At 41.4% G+C, this 18,962-nt stretch overlaps 1 protein-coding gene across 1 annotated transcript in view; it reads right to left on the bottom strand.

Moving 5' to 3' along the window:
• LOC307002363 (interleukin-1 receptor type 1) overlaps positions 1-18,712 on the bottom strand; it is a 48,521-nt gene extending 29,809 nt beyond the window's left edge. Inside the window, exons 1-2 of the mRNA XM_079619935.1 lie at positions 18,485-18,712; positions 3,939-4,028 (exon numbers count right to left, since the gene is read on the bottom strand). Coding sequence (XP_079476061.1) covers positions 3,939-4,026 — 88 coding nt within the window. The 5' untranslated portion in view covers positions 4,027-4,028; positions 18,485-18,712. The remainder of the gene's footprint in view (positions 1-3,938; positions 4,029-18,484) is intronic.
• Between the last annotated feature and the right edge of the window lie 250 nt (positions 18,713-18,962).

Genomic DNA, 18,962 nt, shown 5'->3' with positions numbered 1-18,962 from the left:
TAAAGATAGTGTCAGTTAAGGAGATAAGATTGCACTGGATGAGCTGAGTCACTGTAACCTCACCAGACAACAGGACTCGGTGTCACTGCCCCTTTAAACCACTGGTAACAAAGCAATAGAGTACAACTTTCCCACGTACAAATAACGTTAAATTTTAGATCAACTAGAAACGATGTGTGATTTACACATTTTTATTTAAAAATGTAATTAAATGACGATTGGCTGAAGCCAGAACCAATGGCGCAAGTCTTTTTGTGTGGAGACCCCACCCACTTTTGGAGATCTCCGGTCTGCAGATATGCCTACTATTATATGACAAAGATTGTTTTAGTGTATTTAGTGATTGTTTGATGTATTTTTAATAATGTTTAAATGGAGTAATATTTGGGAATTTGATTATGTATGTAATCCCATGTCCTCATCAAGATTCATCTCTGGTGCTGTGCACTTGTCATGAGACTCCGCCCACATGCTGTTCTGATTGGCTGTGGTTTTTGATTGATTTTGTTGCATCTCGTACTCGCGTGAGAGGCTCATCTGCACCAATGCCCCAATTTCTGCCTCAAGTAGAGTTATTGTTGTTTTTACATATTGTTTTTAACCCTCTGGGGACCAAGGTGTTTTTGGGGTCCTTGAGATGTTCTGACATGCCCTGACATTTGCGCTTTTTTCAGTTGCTTATAAACATATTAATGGCAAAGGTGTAATTACACTCTATTTATCACAAACAGGGCTACCATAATATGTGAGCAACATGCATGTACATGTTTGTATTTTTTTTAGAGAATAATGTTTATGCATGGTTATTCAAAAAAACAAAAATTAAAGTGTCTGAAATAACGCCACAAAACGCATAGTAAATATGTGTTCACAATAATTTTGAGTAATGGAAGTTATCGCCTAGAGTTTTTCCTTCAAAATGATCTGAAAATCATCCTGCCTAATCATTCACATAAAACAATACATTGATTTACATTCTGTAAAACACTTTGTTTGGGAAGGCAATATGCACAGGGGCGTGACTGATCCAACACATCATGAATAGTAAGTGGTTCACACCTGAGAAGACAATGACCCGCATAATGACCCCGCATAATGAGCCTTTCATTCAGGTGTGTCACACAAGAAAGAATGTGAGGACAAAATAAATAAATAAATAAATAAATATATATATATATTAGGGCTGTCCGTTAAACGCGTTATTAACGGCGTTAGCGCAAACCCATTTTAACGGCGTCAATTTTTTTATCGCGAGATTAACGCCTAGCAAACTTTGTAGTTTTTTTCACATGCTTTTGCAACCACTAGTAACGTTATTAAAACTACAACACCACAGCGGATCTAGACCAGAAACAAAACAACAGGCGCGCTGCACACACTTGTCGCCGCACACACTTGTCGCCGCACACACTTGTTTGGGCTTGCGATGCGAACCAGCCAAAGAGTGGACGAGAAGCGCAGCGCCGAGCCGCATCTAGGACAACTGAGCGCGTCTAGCACATCGGACGCGCACTTTCTCAGTTTATGGCCAGCAATAAAAACGCAGAATGGCGCCGCCGGTGTGTGTACACTCATAGAGAATAATGTGTTCGAATTTTAAATACGAGCCGCTGCGCGACGCGGCGCTTCTCGTCTGAACGTTACGTTTTGAGTGGATGAATGATGAGCGCGAGACTCCAAAATGGAGGCCAATAAGATTCTGAATGGAAAGTTTACTTTTAAAAAGTTGCCAAATGGTTCAATTGACAATACCAAAGTGATCTGTGTGTTTTGTCGTTGTGAACTGAGCTATCATCGCAGCACGTCCAGGCTAAATACCACTTGATAGTCAAGCACACACACACACACACACACACCGCTGATGTGTTTCTACGCCCACTCGTCAACATCAGTAACGTCACCTCGATTCATCAGTATTTCTTTCACCCTTTTATTGATGGACAGTGTTACATTGTGTGAGAGATTATTTGCTCCAAGTGAGAATGTTAGTGTGAAATTGAACACAGTAGCCTATATGCCAATGTTGTTTTCAAAAAAAAAAAAAAAAACATTTGCACAAAGCAAGCCGATCCACTTTTCCATGTTGATAAGAGCATTAAAATGAGAAAAAAATAATGGGACAAAAAGAAATCAAGAGACATTTAGAATAGATAAAAATGTGCGATTAATCGCGAGTTAATAACTATGACATTAATGCGATTAATCGCGATTAAATATTTTAATCGTTTGACAGCCCTAATATATATATATATATATATATATATATATATATATATATATATATATATATATATATATATATAAAATCCAAATATAAAATAAAGTCAAAAGCACATATTTAGTAGTCATACCTGGAAACCAATCCTGTTCAAATAGGCTATATGAGCCATTTTTCCCCCCACAATTTTTTGTATACATGCAAATTGTATAATATCCAAGGTAAACATTTCTAGTAATTGTGCAGTTAATTCTCATACTGTATTTTCAGAAAGTTTTGGAATACATCATATGCCCAAATGTGTCACTAATAAAAAACAATAATACATAATTTAATGAGAAGGCTTATATTGACCTATAAAGATTATTTTACATCTACCTTGTAAATATATTTTTTGCTATTTTATTAAAAAGTGTTCACATGTAAATCAACAACAATTACAATTTTAACAATATTTCAAGTGTAATCTTTCTTTTTTTCAAGTATCATACATATTTCAAAGTTAAGGATTCATTAGTTTGATATAGCCTAACGTTACATTGGAACAAACACTATAACATCTTAGTTGATGAGTTTATTTTTGACAAAACATACTATATATTTAACATATGAGCAGAAACTGGCTAACAAAAGCTTATTTGATGTCTATTTTACAGTAAAAACTTTATAGTCTATCCAAAACTAGTCACAACTAGTAACGTTAGCAGCAGCGTGCATATATGCCGTTCATTAATTACGCACAGAAACGCAATTCATATTTAAACAGTCTTTTTGCGGTTTACAGACACTATTCCATATCGAGATTACAACAAAGCATATAAGAATAAAAAACTAACTACTAATCCTCAACTGGATCCATTGCTCCTCGAAGTGAAACCAGCACTTCTGAGGTAAATTTCCCAGGATTATTCCTCGCAAGATGACACAGTACATTCATCTGATTAAACTTGATGTGTGTTATCGAGCTGATGTGGCCGGTTTGCATGTTTGCATGTATCGCCTCAGATCATGTGCGTTTGAATAGCGCGCGCTCTCCGTGGACGTGGTCACATTAAAAGACAACGAGCTATAATGAGCTGACATTAGAACTCGCTCTTTTTATATAGATTACATAAACAGAGAATATTTGTTTTAGTTTTGAATTAGATCATTTAAAAGTACACACTTAAATGATTATAAAGATATATTGCTCATGCCTGGGTGAATAGTATTCACTGAGTTTAGAGACGTGCACCAGAAAAAAAGTTCACGGAGACGGAGAGGCAGAAAGCACACCCTGTTTATTTTCTTTATTTTACAAAGGCACAATGTTTTATTTCGATTATAAGTGGACACATAAAAAAGTAGACATTTAACAGCTTTTTTTTCATATTTCTTAAGTCTGTATGACCAAAAATGACGGAGTATTTTAATGTCTATTTTGCGCCGGCGCGTTTGCGGTCCCCAGAGGGTTAAATTGTCATTACTTAAAAAATAGCTAGTTGCCAAAGCAACATTTCTCTTTTCGTTTAAAGTACTAAAATAACACAAGCTAAATAAACAAGACAAAAAACTTAAACTTAGAAATAGCTTATACTTATATAGAGCTTAAAAATAAATAAATAATAAAATAATTAGGTTTATAATTTATAATAATAATTTGTGTTCAATTTCTTTTACGAGCACCAATATATCATTCAGACAGTTCAAAGTTAACAAGGGAAACTGATGCAATTCTTACCTGAACCTAAAGGTTCCTTATTTGATATTACGCCACATTCGGTTGCCCGAAGTAAAGCGACCAGAAAAACAAGGGACAACCGACCCATATCTGTAGAGAAAGACAGAGAGAGAGTTAATAATTAATAACCATTGAATCAATACAGTTAAGAATCAATAACCACAGGAATAAATGTGTGTGTGACATTCAGAATTAAACTACTAAATATGAACTGAGATAGCAAGCAGAATTCAGAATTGTATTTTCATATTTGAAAATAGGAAATCAAAGAAACCTGTTATCATACACACAACGTACAGGCTATTTAGATTTAGAACATTACAGTAGATATTAATAATCAATATCAAAAGCAATATCTGACTGCTATATATATATATATATATATATATATAATAATTCATTACATTTATATAGCGCTTTTCTCGACACTCAAAGCGCTTTACATAGAAGGGGGGAATCTCCTCAACCACCACCAATGTGCAGCATCCACCTGGATGATGCGACGGCAGCCATATTGCGCCAGAACGCCCACCACACACCAGCTTACTGGTGGAGAGGAGACAGTGATGAAGCCAATCAGTATATATAGAAGGATGATTAGGAGGCCATGATGGACAGAGGCCACTGGGCAAATTTGGGATTTTTAATGACCACAGAGAGTCAATATAATATAATATATTATATTATATTGTATTATATTATATATATATATATATATTTAAAATATACACGCACGGCACATATATATATCAGTGCGTCCGCTCTCCGGTGGCGGCGCGACCCGGCCACGGCTGCTAAGAATCACAGGTAGAAGGCCGCCTTCTGGAAACTGCCCACCGAACAACAACACCAAAATCTACATCGGCACCTACAACGCCAGGACAATATCCCGTGAAACGGATCTGTCTACCATTATTGCCGAGAAAGACAACATCCAGTGCGACATCCTGGGCCTGTGCGAGTCTCGGCACCGCGAGCCCATGCACATTGGATGGGAAGACGGGTCGATGGTGGCACTGGGAGCCGGCGAAGGGGACAGGACGGTCTGTGGCGTCGGCTTCATCGTCGCCAGATGATGGGTGACGCCCATCGACCTGGTCGACGTTACCAACCCACGAGTCGTAGTGCTCACCCTGGCGCTGACCAACAAGACGACCATCTGCATCATGCAGGATCGCCGAGGACGACGAGCTCGAGCAGTTCTAAGAGGACGTCGAAGCAGCCATCGCCCCTGGCGTAACATACCACATCCTGATGGGCGACTTCAACGCCAAGGTGGGACGGGGGCTTGACAAAGAGAAGCTCGTCGGCCCCTTCGGCAGCGGATACCGGAACGACCGGGGCGAGTGGCTGGCGGCCATGGCATGTGTGAAAGGGGCTAATGTGAAATAGATAACGCAGTGAGTAGTTAACAGGAGACCGTTAAGTTGAGGCAGATGATAGCCCGGTGGTGATGGAGGCAGCGGAGCCCGTAGCAGACGACCGTCCAGTATTGGACACAGCAGAGACTGTAGCCGGTCACAGCCCGGTGGTGATGGAGGAAGCTGAGCCCGTAGCAGACGACCGTCCAGTATTGGACACAGCTGAGACTGTAGCCGGTCACAGCCCGGTGGTGATGGAGGAAGCTGAGCCCGTAGCAGACGACCGTCCAGTATTGGACACAGCGGAGACTGTGGCCGGTCACAGCCTGGTGGTGATGGAGGAAGCTGAGCCGTAGCAGACGAGCGTCCAGTATTGGACACAGCAGAGACTGTAGCCGGTCACAGCCCGGTGGTGATGGAGGCAGCGGAGCCCGTAGCAGACCACCGTCCAGTATTGGACACAGGCAGAGACTGTAGCCGGTCACAGCCCGGTGGTGATGGAGGCAGCGGAGCCCGTAGCAGACCACCGTCCAGTATTGGACACAGCTGAGACTGTAGCCGGTCACAGCCCGGTGGTGATGGAGGCAGCTGAGCCCGTAGCAGACGACCGTCCAGTATTGGACACAGCAGAGACTGTAGCCGGTCACAGCCCGGTGGTGATGGAGGCAGCTGAGCCCGTAGCAGACGACCGTCCAGTATTGGACACAGCTGAGACTGTAGCCGGTCACAGCCCGGTGGTGATGGAGGCAGCTGAGCCCGTAGCAGACGACCGTCCAGTATTGGACACAGCAGAGACTGTAGCCGGTCACAGCCCGGTGGTGATGGAGGCAGCGGAGCCCGTAGCAGACCACCGTCCAGTATTGGACACAGCAGAGACTGTAGCCGGTCACAGCCCGGTGGTGATGGAGGAAGCTGAGCCCGTAGCAGACGACCGTCCAGTATTGGACACAGCTGAGACTGTAGCCGGTCACAGCCCGGTGGTGATGGAGGCAGCGGAGCCCGTAGCAGACCACCGTCCAGTATTGGACACAGCTGAGACTGTAGCCGGTCACAGCCCGGTGGTGATGGAGGCAGCGGAGCCCGTAGCAGACCACCGTCCAGTATTGGACACAGCAGAGACTGTAGCCGGTCACAGCCCGGTGGTGATGGAGGCAGCGGAGCCCGTAGCAGACGACCGTCCAGTATTGGACACAGCTGAGACTGTAGCCGGTCACAGCCTGGTGGTGATGGAGGAAGCTGAGCCCGTAGCAGACGACCGTCCAGTATTGGACACAGCAGAGACTGTAGCCGGTCACAGCCCGGTGGTGATGGAGGAAGCTGAGCCCGTAGCAGACGGCCGTCCAGTATTGGACACAGCGGAGACTGTGGCCGGTCACAGCCCGGTGGTGATGGAGGAAGCTGAGCCCGTAGCAGACGGCCGTCCAGTATTGGACACAGCGGAGACTGTGGCCGGTCACAGCCCGGTGGTGATGGAGGAAGCTGAGCCCGTAGCAGACGGCCGTCCAGTATTGGACACAGCGGAGACTGTGGCCGGTCACAGCCTGGTGGTGATGGAGGAAGCTGAGCCCGTAGCAGACGAGCGTCCAGTATTGGACACAGCTGAGGCTGTAGCCGGTCACAGCCCGGTGGTGATGGAGGCAGCTGAGCCCGTAGCAGACGGCCGTCCAGTATTGGACACAGCTGAGACTGTAGCCGGTCACAGCCCGGTGGTGATGGAGGCAGCTGAGCCCGTAGCAGACCACCGTCCAGTATTGGACACAGCTGAGACTGTAGCCGGTCACAGCCCGGTGGTGATGGAGGCAGCGGAGCCCGTAGCAGACCACCGTCCAGTATTGGACACAGCTGAGACTGTAGCCGGTCACAGCCCGGTGGTGATGGAGGCAGCTGAGCCCGTAGCAGACGACCGTCCAGTATTGGACACAGCTGAGGCTGTAGCCGGTCACAGCCCGGTGGTGATGGAGGAAGCTGAGCCCGTAGCAGACGACCGTCCAGTATTGGACACAGCAGAGACTGTAGCCGGTCACAGCCCGGTGGTGATGGAGGAAGCTGAGCCCGTAGCAGACGACCGTCCAGTATTGGACACAGCTGAGACTGTAGCCGGTCACAGCCCGGTGGTGATGGAGGAAGCTGAGCCCGTAGCAGACGACCGTCCAGTATTGGACACAGCAGAGACTGTAGCCGGTCACAGCCCGGTGGTGATGGAGGAAGCTGAGCCCGTAGCAGACGACCGTCCAGTATTGGACACAGCAGAGACTGTAGCCGGTCACAGCCCGGTGGTGATGGAGGCAGCTGAGCCCGTAGCAGACGGCCGTCCAGTATTGGACACAGCGGAGACTGTGGCCGGTCACAGCCTGGTGGTTAAAGCAGCTGAGGCTGCAGCAGACGATAAACTGGTGGAATGGAGGGAGCTGAGAACGTAGTAGGCAGGCCCACTGAGGTTGTGGTAGTGAGGAAGTGAGGGCCACAGCTGAGGTAGGCAGAATCCCGATAAAGGGGTTTTAGGCAAGCAGCATTGGTGGTAGAGCCAGAAGCTGGTGGCGGCAAGCAGTGAGGGCTGTAACTGCAGCTAGTGGTAGCTAGCTGGTAGCAGCTATGAGTAAGCCACCTACTTTGCTGCAAGTAGTGCTTAAAGTAGTGCTTAGAATTGTTGCAGTTGTTGCCTCTGGCTAGTTGCTACTTGACTGTCATGACTAGTAACAGAGTCTAAGTTTAAAACAGGTGGAAACAAGCTGTTTAGTAGTGGAGTGTGGATTAGGCTAGAGGTGGATGAGCCAAAATAAAAGTCCATGTAGTGTAGGCCAAGGCACAAAATGGCTACTAGCCCACAGCTAGCTAAGCTACACAAAAAGACTCCAGCAAATCCAGTTTGAAGACATTCACCAATAAAACACAGTACTGTGCCTCAATGTCAATCAAGGACTTTTTGAGGTTTCTTTCACCCATCCGAGGCAAAACACACACATATAATGGTGATGTACCTCTTGCTGTTCCAAATAATGATGCAAACTGTGAGTTAGTAGTGCAGAGATCCAGAGGCCCAAAAGTACCAGGAATCAAGCGAGTAAACTCTACGGCGGAACACAGTAATCCACTCAGTATGCTTTAGAAGTCCATATGTTGTAATTTTCAAGGTTAAAAATAATATTTAAAAGAGATGCCATTTCCAAACAGGAAACAAACAATACAGGACAAACATAGTTTCTGCCATCTTGGATTAGGGGCTTTGAAACAATCTATATTGTAAAAAGTGCTATATAAATAAAGGTGACTTGACTATATGCAATATTTTTATATGCATCTATATCGGCCTTCAGTCACAATTTTAAATTTCCACGTTATTTGCAGGTTTTCCTGAAATATTGTAGAACCCTATAAATAATATTCAGGCTTTTATGACGTTGTTAGTCATGTTTAATGATCTTTGAACCTCATGTCATGTTTACTGGAAGTCAACAGTGTTTGAGACACAAAATCAAAGTCCAACCCTGATCCAGGCCAGAAAAACTATTTACATTATATTTTCTCACCATATTTATAAAATGTACTGTATATTCTCTATACAAATAAATGTAAAAATGAGACATACACAAAATTAATTAAATACAGATGTGGGAATTAAATGCACATTTATTTTACACAATATTTACAAACTTTAAAAAAAAATGAAATATTGTACATTATGTATTGTATATTTCACTGTCAGATCAGACAAGCTGCAAATAAAGGTGTATAAAACTACAAAACAGACATTTTTGAAAATAAGATTGCAAAATCTGTAAATACTGGTTGATGCCTCCTCTCGCTTCCCTGTTCTCCGGGAACACCCATGAGAAGCGCTGACTCGAGCCGATCTTGGCGACTGGATAAAACTGAGCAGTCATTCTTGCACAAGAGTCTTCGATCTTTAAAAGAGACGTTTCAGAGGAACTTAAGCTGCTTGCTCAGCGAAACAACTGGGAATTTGAGGAATGAAAGTAAGAGAAAAAGGGAACGCACTGAAATTAAACAGGATCTAAGATGGCCTAAACTAACCCTGTTCTTAACCTCATTCAGATGTCTCGTGGACTGCAAAACATTTACTTCACCATTAGTACATAGTTTTGAATGGGCGATGATGTCCACCGCTCCCAGATTTAATGATCACTGTCCTTTTATGACCCGATTAAACACCCTTCATATTAAAACCAGCCTGCCAAGCAAATCATTTTAAAGGGATCTTTTCTTTTTAAGAGTTTTTTCTTCTGTGTCCACACAATAAAATACTGTTTTGTTTTGTTTTTTAAATTCAAAATTTCTTCTTTAAATGATGACAATATTTTTTTTACCATATATGAAGCTTCCAACGCAGAGTTTTACTATGCATTTCCTCATCTGCATATCATTTATGCATATTCCCATTCACGTGATACCATGTCTAACGATACAAGATATTAGGAAAATATACAGACTATAAATGCCAATTTGAGCGTCACATTACATTGCTAAAAATCATTTAGTATCCTTGTCTTGTTTTAGAATAAAAATATTAAAACAACCCTAAAAGCATAATCATATAAAATAGGAGAAGAGTTATTCTCATATCTTTCCACTGGCCAAATTGTATTTTTTAATTGTTTTAAACAAATAAAATGTACGCATTGAGTGCCTATAAGGTCACTCAAAAAATGCTGGGTTGTTTCAAACCAAATATGGGTCAAATATGGAAAAACCCAACCATTTTATTAAAAGATTTAACCCAACGGCTGGATTTCTCCATATTTGACCCAAATTTGCGTTGAAACAACCCAGCATTTTTTAGGATGGTTATATATTTTCAATGGAAACAGATAAGCATTTTTTCAGTGAAAATACAGTTGTCTGACTCATTGAAAAAACATTTTAAAAAACAAAACGTTTCCTTTAAATTCTACGCTTCAAATACAGCAGTTCATGATGTTGTGCTGAAGATCAAAGGAATGACTGTTCGAACACCGAACGAAAGCGTTCTCTCTGAACATGAGTTCTGTTTAGTTTAAAGAGAAATTATCATGCGCCTATAGCTCTCATTACAACATTCAAATAATACTATGTGCCACAGGAAAAGAGTTCAAAAGCCGCGCATCCACCAACATTTATCTAAATATATAAAATGTTTGTTTAACTTCTGGATAATGACCATGTCATTTCAGTGATTAACTCCATTAATGACAGTGGAATATTTAATCTAAATCAATGTGTATATTAATAAGATCTTCTTCATTACTTCGCTCACTCCAGTAAAAGAGTCTGCACTTATGTACGCATTTTTTTTTATATAAATCCTGATATGTACATGGAAAATTGCTTACACACATTTCAATGTCTTTTTTCTGAGTAGTACACAACATGTATACATCAGGCCCCTGGTCTAAAAACACCCTGTGACTCTTAAAGGCGTGTTACATAATTTTAGGTTGATTCACATAAATATTTGCAATCCGGTTTGACCATTTCTGCTAAGAACTGGAAAAACATAAAGAAGAACAGATCTAGTGACTGCTGATGGATGATCAGAATGAACCATGAACCTGATTGTCAAGTCCAGTGGAAATGTGGGTGGCACTGGATTTAAGAAATTACAATGAAACTGACCTAGGAAAACTCATTCCAACATGCCACATCATTATAATAATAGTTCAACTACTTCCTGACAGGGTGAAGCACGAGTTAACATGCACTTTACAGTATTTTCCTCAGAGAGAAAATGCTCAAGTTTCCACAAGCACAGAAATCTGTGTTATCGCCTGAAGCCTTGGGTCTGATTCAGTCCGAACACGCATGAGGACACATATGACAACACTCATGACAACACGCATGAGGACACGCATGACAACACTCATGACAACACTCACGACAACACTCATGACAACACTCATGACAACACTCATGACAACACTCATGACAACACTCATGACAACACTCATGACAACACTCACGACAACACTCATGACGACACGCATGAGGACACGCATGACAACACTCATGACAACACTCACGACAACACTCATGACAACACGTATGAGGACACGCATGACATCACGCATGAGGACACGCATGAGGACACTCATGACAACACTCACGACAACACTCATGACAACACGTATGAGGACACGCATGACATCACGCATGAGGACACGCATGAGGACACATATGACAACACTCATGACAACACTCATGACAACACTCATGACAACACTCATGACAACACTCATGACAACACTCATGACAACACTCATGACAACACTCATGACAACACTCATGACAACACTCATGACAACACTCATGACAACACTCATGACAACACTCATGACAACACTCATGACAACACTCATGACAACACTCATGACAACACGCATGAGGACACGCATGAGGACACTCATGACAACACTCACGACAACACGCATGAGGACACGCATGACATCACGCATGAGGACACGCATGAGGACACGCATGAGGACACATATGACAACACTCATGACAACACTCATGACAACACGCATGAGGACACGCATGAGGACACATATGACAACACTCATGACAACACTCATGACAACACTCATGACAACACGCATGAGGACACGCATGACATCACGCATGAGGACACGCATGAGGACACGCATGAGGACACGCATGAGGACACATATGACAACACTCATGACAACACTCATGACAACACTCATGACAACACTCATGACAACACGCATGAGGACACGCATGAGGACACATATGACAACACTCATGACAACACTCATGACAACACGCATGAGGACACGCATGAGGACACATATGACAACACTCATGACAACACTCATGACAACACTCATGACAACACTCATGACAACACGCATGAGGACACGCATGACATCACGCATGAGGACACGCATGAGGACACATATGACAACACTCATGACAACACTCATGACAACACTCATGACAACACTCATGACAACACTCATGACAACACTCATGACAACACTCATGACAACACTCATGACAACACTCATGACAACACGCATGAGGACACGCATGACATCACGCATGAGGACACGCATGAGGACACATATGACAACACTCATGACAACACTCATGACAACACTCATGACAACACTCATGACAACACTCATGACAACACTCATGACAACACTCATGACAACACTCATGACAACACTCATGACAACACTCATGACAACACTCATGACAACACGCATGAGGACACGCATGACATCACGCATGAGGACACGCATGAGGACACGCATGAGGACACATATGACAACACTCATGACAACACTCATGACAACACTCATGACAACACTCATGACAACACTCATGACAACACTCATGACAACACTCATGACAACACTCATGACAACACTCATGACAACACTCATGACAACACGCATGAGGACACGCATGAGGACACGCATGACATCACGCATGAGGACACGCATGAGGACACATATGACAACACTCATGACAACACTCATGACAACACTCATGACAACACTCATGACAACACTCATGACAACACTCATGACAACACTCATGACAACACTCATGACAACACTCATGACAACACTCATGACAACACTCATGACAACACTCATGACAACACTCATGACAACACTCATGACAACACTCATGACAACACTCATGACAACACTCATGACAACACTCATGACAACACTCATGACAACACTCATGACAACACTCATGACAACACTCATGACAACACTCATGACAACACTCATGACATCACGCATGAGGACACACATGACATCACAGCATCTTCACATTACACAAGGGGCTTTCTATAAAACAGGCCTTTTTCAACTTGTTTTGGTTTTTTCAAAAAGTAATTGCTGCAAGATTCGAAACACTCATGACAACACGCATGACAACACGCATGAGGACACGCATGACATCACGCATGAGGACACGCATGACATCACGCATGAGGACACGCATGACATCACGCATGACATCACGCATGAGGACACGCATGACAACACTCATGACAACACTCATGACAACACTCATGACAACACGCATGATGAGGACACGCATGACATCACGCATGAGGACACGCATGACAACACACGAGGACACGCATGACAACACACATGAGGACACGCATGACAACACACATGAGGACACGCATGACAACACGCATGACATAACGCATGACAACACTCATGAGGACACGCATGAGGACACGCATGACATCACGCATGACAACACTCATGACATCACGCATGAGGACACGCATGAGGACACGCATGAGGACACGCATGACAACACACAAGAGGACACGCATGACAACACGCATGACATCACGCATGACAACACTCATGAGGACACGCATGAGGACACGCATGACATCACGCATGACAACACTCATGACATCACGCATGAAAACACTCATGACAACACTCATGACAACACGCATGAGGACACGCATGACAACACGCATGAAATCACGCATGACAACACTCATGAGGACACGCATGAGGACACGCATGACATCACGCATGACAACACGCATGACATCACAGCATCTTCACATTACACAAGGGGCTTTCTATAAAACAGGCCTTTTTCAACTTGTTTTGGTTTTTTCAAAAAGTAATTGCTGCAAGATTCGAAACTTTGTCAGATAAACAATGTGTTAGCCAACTCATATATATATGTGGATTTAAATACATTTAAATATAAGGAGTATGGCACCTAAACGGGAAGAGCTAGAACATCTGCTCTGCAATTCCAAAATTGATTTCATGGGCCTCTCTGAAACGTGGCTGACCCATAGTTCTCCAGATTCTGTTGTAAATATGCCTGGGTATAATGTGTACAGGAATGACAGGGATCACGGTAGGGGCGGAGGAGTTTTGTTGTATGTGAGAGATGTTTTTAATAGTAAACAGATTGTATGGCCAGAGGATCTCCAACTTGAAGGTGTCGGAGTAGACGTATCCCTTTCATCTTCAATGTCATTTACCATAATATGTGTATATCGTAAACCATCTGCGAAGTTGGATTTCTATGAAAAATTTAAACAACTTCTTAAATATTGTGATTTAAATAAAGAAACAATCATTATTGGTGATTTTAACGTAAATTGGAATGAAAAGAAGGTTAGAAAACATCTTAAAGAAATTACAGACCACTATAATTTAACACAATTAATCCAAGAGCCCACTCGGATAACTTCACGTTCCAAAACATTAATAGATTTACTTTTTGTTAATCGACCTGAAAGAATTACTAAAACATTTAATTTTATGACAGGTTTATCAGACCACAATGCTTTCTTTTTTTCAAGAAAGCTCACAAAAAGACGTTTCAAAGTTTCACACAGCCAAACTGTGTATAATGCTATTCCAAAAAAAACAAATGCCAAATTTTGCGGCGGCTTTGCAAGAAACCGATTGGAGTGATTTAAATCAAAGTGAGGACATAGAGAATTGTAGTAATCTGTTTCAGTTTAAAATCAATCAGGTAATGTTAAACTTTACCAAAAGAGAGAGCCATAATAAGAGAAATGGTAAATGGTAAATGGACTGCATTTATATAGCGCTTTTCACAGACCCAATGGCCACCAAAGCGCTTTACAATATTGCCTCACATTCACCCATTCACTCACTCATTCATACACCGACGGCGGTGTCAGCCATGCAAGGCGATCCAGCTCGTCGGGAGCAGCTGGGGTTAGGTGTGTGTGTGTGTGTGTGTGTGTGTGTGTGTGTGTGTGTGTGTGTGGAGCAGCTGGGGTTAGGTGTCTTGCTCAAGGACACCTCGACACTTGGTCAGGTGGAACCGGGGATTGAACCACCAACCTTCCGGTTTGTAGACAATCCACTGAGCCACTGCCGCCCGGCATTTTCTTTCCAGAAAAGGAAAGTTGTTACCTTGGTTAAATGATGAGTGTAGGAAATTAATGAAGGAGAGGGATGTGCAACTTAAAAAATCATTAAAATCAGGTCTTACAATAGATAGGCAAAAATTCACATCCTTAAGAAATAAAGTCACTAAATATATGCGAAAGGCAAAAGCAAAATTCTTCATGGATATTATCAATGATGCCAAAGGAAATGGCAAAAAGATCTGGCAAAATCTAAATAAATTACTTGGTAGACAAACAAAAAAATCAATTGAAGACTTTGAACTCAAAATTAACAACACTGTAGTAAAAAACCCAAATTCTCTATCAAACGAATTTAACCAATACTTTTCTAAATCTGTTAGGGAGATAACTAAACAGTTTGAGCCACCGGAGAAAATAACTAGACCCATTGATCCTTCCAAGCCTGTGTTCAAATTGTGTGAAATAACAGAGCTGGAGGTAGACAACATCATTGGATCACTTAAGAGTTCCAAAGCAAAGGATGCATATGGGCTAGATTCATATTCTCTAAAATTATGTAAAGACTCCTTAATTGCTCCAATAACATATATGATCAATTTATCATTCAAGCAGAGAATTGTTTCATCCTTCTGGAAAACGGCCTTAGTCACCCCAATTTTTAAATCTGGTGATAAATTAAATGTAGCCAACTACCGACCAATCAGTATCCTTTCAGTAGTCTCCAAGGTCGCTGAGAGGTGGGTTGCTAAAATGATAAATGAACATCTAAATAAAGGCCACTCCCCCTTGCATCCTATGCAATTTGGGTTCCGTACCAATCACTCGACTGAATTTGCCAACAGTTTGTTTGTAGAAAAAGTAAAAAGTAAATTGGACAATAATGCTTGTGTCGGTGCTGTGTTTTTAGATCTAAAGAAGGCATTTGACACTGTTAATCATGACATTTTATTATCTAAACTGACATATTTTAATTTCTCTTCAAATGCCATTCAATGGATTAAATCTTACTTGGACTCAAGAAAACAGTGTGTTAATATTAACAGTGTCAAATCGTCTTTCTTGGATGTTCCTGTTGGTGTGCCTCAAGGGTCAATACTTGGTCCCTTATTATTTTCTTTATATATAAATGACCTTCCAAACACTTGTGTTGATGTTGAATTTCAAATGTATGCTGATGACGCAGTCATCTACACAAGTGCAAAAAGTGTTCAAGAGGCTTCTGCCATGCTGACCTCCGCTCTGGTCCCTGTAAATGAATGGCTTTTTAAATCCTGTCTGTTACTCAATACTAAAAAAACAGTTTGTATGATGTTCACTAAACAGTCCCGCGACATAAAACAATCTGGTGTATTTTTAAGAGGAGAAGAATTAGAAATCGTCTCAGAATTTAAGTACCTTGGTGTGACCCTTGATTCCACATTAAATTTTAAAAAACATGTAAGAAGAATATCTAGTACAGTAAAATTGAATTTACGAAATTTTAAACAAATTCGTCAATTCATACCACTTGGGGCTGCAAAAGTGTTTTTACATTCTATGATTTTATCACATATTGAATATTGTTGTACAAGTTGGACATTGACTGGTATGAACACACTCAAATCAATAGAATCACTCTATAAAAATGCCTTAAAAGTTTTTGATAAAAAGCCAATGTCCTTCCATATTTGTAATATTTTACAAAAATATAATCTATTAAACCTAGAGAATTTTAAACATTTTAAATATGCCTGTTTTGTTTACAAAGTGTTAAATGGATTAGCCCCACTTCCCATGTCGGAATTTTTTAAACCAAAGATTCACATTGGTGCCAGGACACGGGCCTCCGCTAGAGGTGATTGTGAGGTGCCTTTCAGAAGAACAGTCTTTGGACAAAATGCTCTGTCTGTGAAGGCCTGTAAGTTATGGAACAGTATCCCCATCACTGTCAGGGAATGTCTCACATTTCCTATATTTAAAACCAGACTCAAAGTGTGGCTTAAAGCAAACCAGTCTTGTGACCATTAAGTGATTCTTTATTTTGTTTTTGTTTCTTTGCTTGTATTTGTTTATTTTTTGCTATTTTGTATGTTATAATTTTTGTATTTCTGTATTTGTCTAGGGACTACGGATGTAAATTAGCCCTGTGGCTATAATCCGGTATGTTTACGTCTGTTTTTGTTGTTTCAATGCAGATGTTCATTAATGTGCATTGTCCCTATCAAATAAATAAATAAAATAAATACACGTTATATCGAAGCCATTTAAACCAAAGGCTAAATAACTAAACAAATAAATAAACGTGAATATAAAATATGTGTGTAAAATGATTTGTTGATCGGATGAATGATGGAAAGCTTTTATCCAGGCTTTAGTGTGGTCAGGGTTATATACACCACTCACTTTTTCATTTGATTTGTCTGGTAATAATACATTTAAAACAAAATTAAACGATGAAATGATTGAGAATTTGACAGAATGAATGTGTATAATATGAGGTGTATATATAAGACCACTGATGATGACTTCAAAACCACACTTCAAAATGAGTTATTCTTTCCAGAACATCTGTGCTGAGTCAATTTAATAACTAGCGCCAGAATTTGTTTTTAACTGTACAAACTAATAAAATGCTATCAAAGCCAGGAACCGGCCGCTCCGTTTACACCAGTCTGCGGTTTGCACACAGTTGACTGAGTTTATGTTGCACATGATCTTAAAGATCTACAACTAGCATGCTAAATGTAATGCAATTATGTAAATTTGTCTCTATTTGAATTTTTTGATGCACCTAAAATCATTTAAAATCATTTGAGCAGCACATGTTTAAAAGCCTCCCACGATGCACCGCATAAACAGATCTGGAATCCTCACAAAGAAGAAGCTCAAATATAAAAGTTTTCATTTGTTTAAATTGGACTTTTTTTTTCTTTGGGTCACTGCATAATTCCCATAACTGCATACATGATGTATTCTTATGGCTTTAGTGTTATTCTAAAATGTCAGAAATGTCATACAAAATAATAATTACTGTACCTTGTAGGCTATAAACTACCGTTTGGTTAATTTGCAATTAAAATAAAATTTAAATTTAAATAATAATGAGTAAGAGTGTCGAAACTTCTGACAGACTTATTTTTCCATGTCTAAAACAGACAGGAACGTGAACATTCATTCATCGAGGTAAAAGTAGGCAAGGATTTTTCCTAACCGCATGTTTACAGAGGAAATGTGGGAAATGTTCTCATCGACAAACACACACACAGAAGTTAAAGCATGGATATAAATGAATGAGCCAGAACAGAATCTGAAGTGAGGAAACTTACCTACAGTCCTTCTTCCCAAGACAGCATGACTCCCTCAGTAAACCGCGCTATACTCCAGTCATGTACATTAGTTAGTCTTATAGAGACAGCTTTACGCGTTCATCGAAGCCTAACGAACCCGCGTGTGTGTGTGTGTGTGTGTGTGTCAGATCTGGCGTGTCACTTCTCCATGTCCACAGGAAAAGCAGGTTTAGCAATATCCTCTGAGGTTTGGGAAGCTTCCTCTCCAAGAGTTGCGCAATGAGAGGCGGAGAGAAAGATCTCACTGAAACTTAACCATTTTATCCCGTTGGCTAAACCTGCTTCTTTTTAAACGATCTAACAATGTTTGGAGGGTTGAGGTAGTGAAGTAAACATGAGGTAGTGAAGTAAACTTGAGGCAGTGAAGTAAACTTGAGGCTGATCCCGGGCAGTGAGTGAGCATGTGCAGTTACAGCCCGAGTCCTGCAGGGGGCAGAAGAGGTCAGTTCAGTGAGAG

This window comes from Phoxinus phoxinus (genome assembly GCF_949152265.1).
Source record: "Phoxinus phoxinus genome assembly, chromosome: 7".
NCBI lineage: Eukaryota > Metazoa > Chordata > Actinopteri > Cypriniformes > Leuciscidae > Phoxinus > Phoxinus phoxinus.
This window is presented reverse-complemented; position numbering and strand designations above follow the sequence as displayed.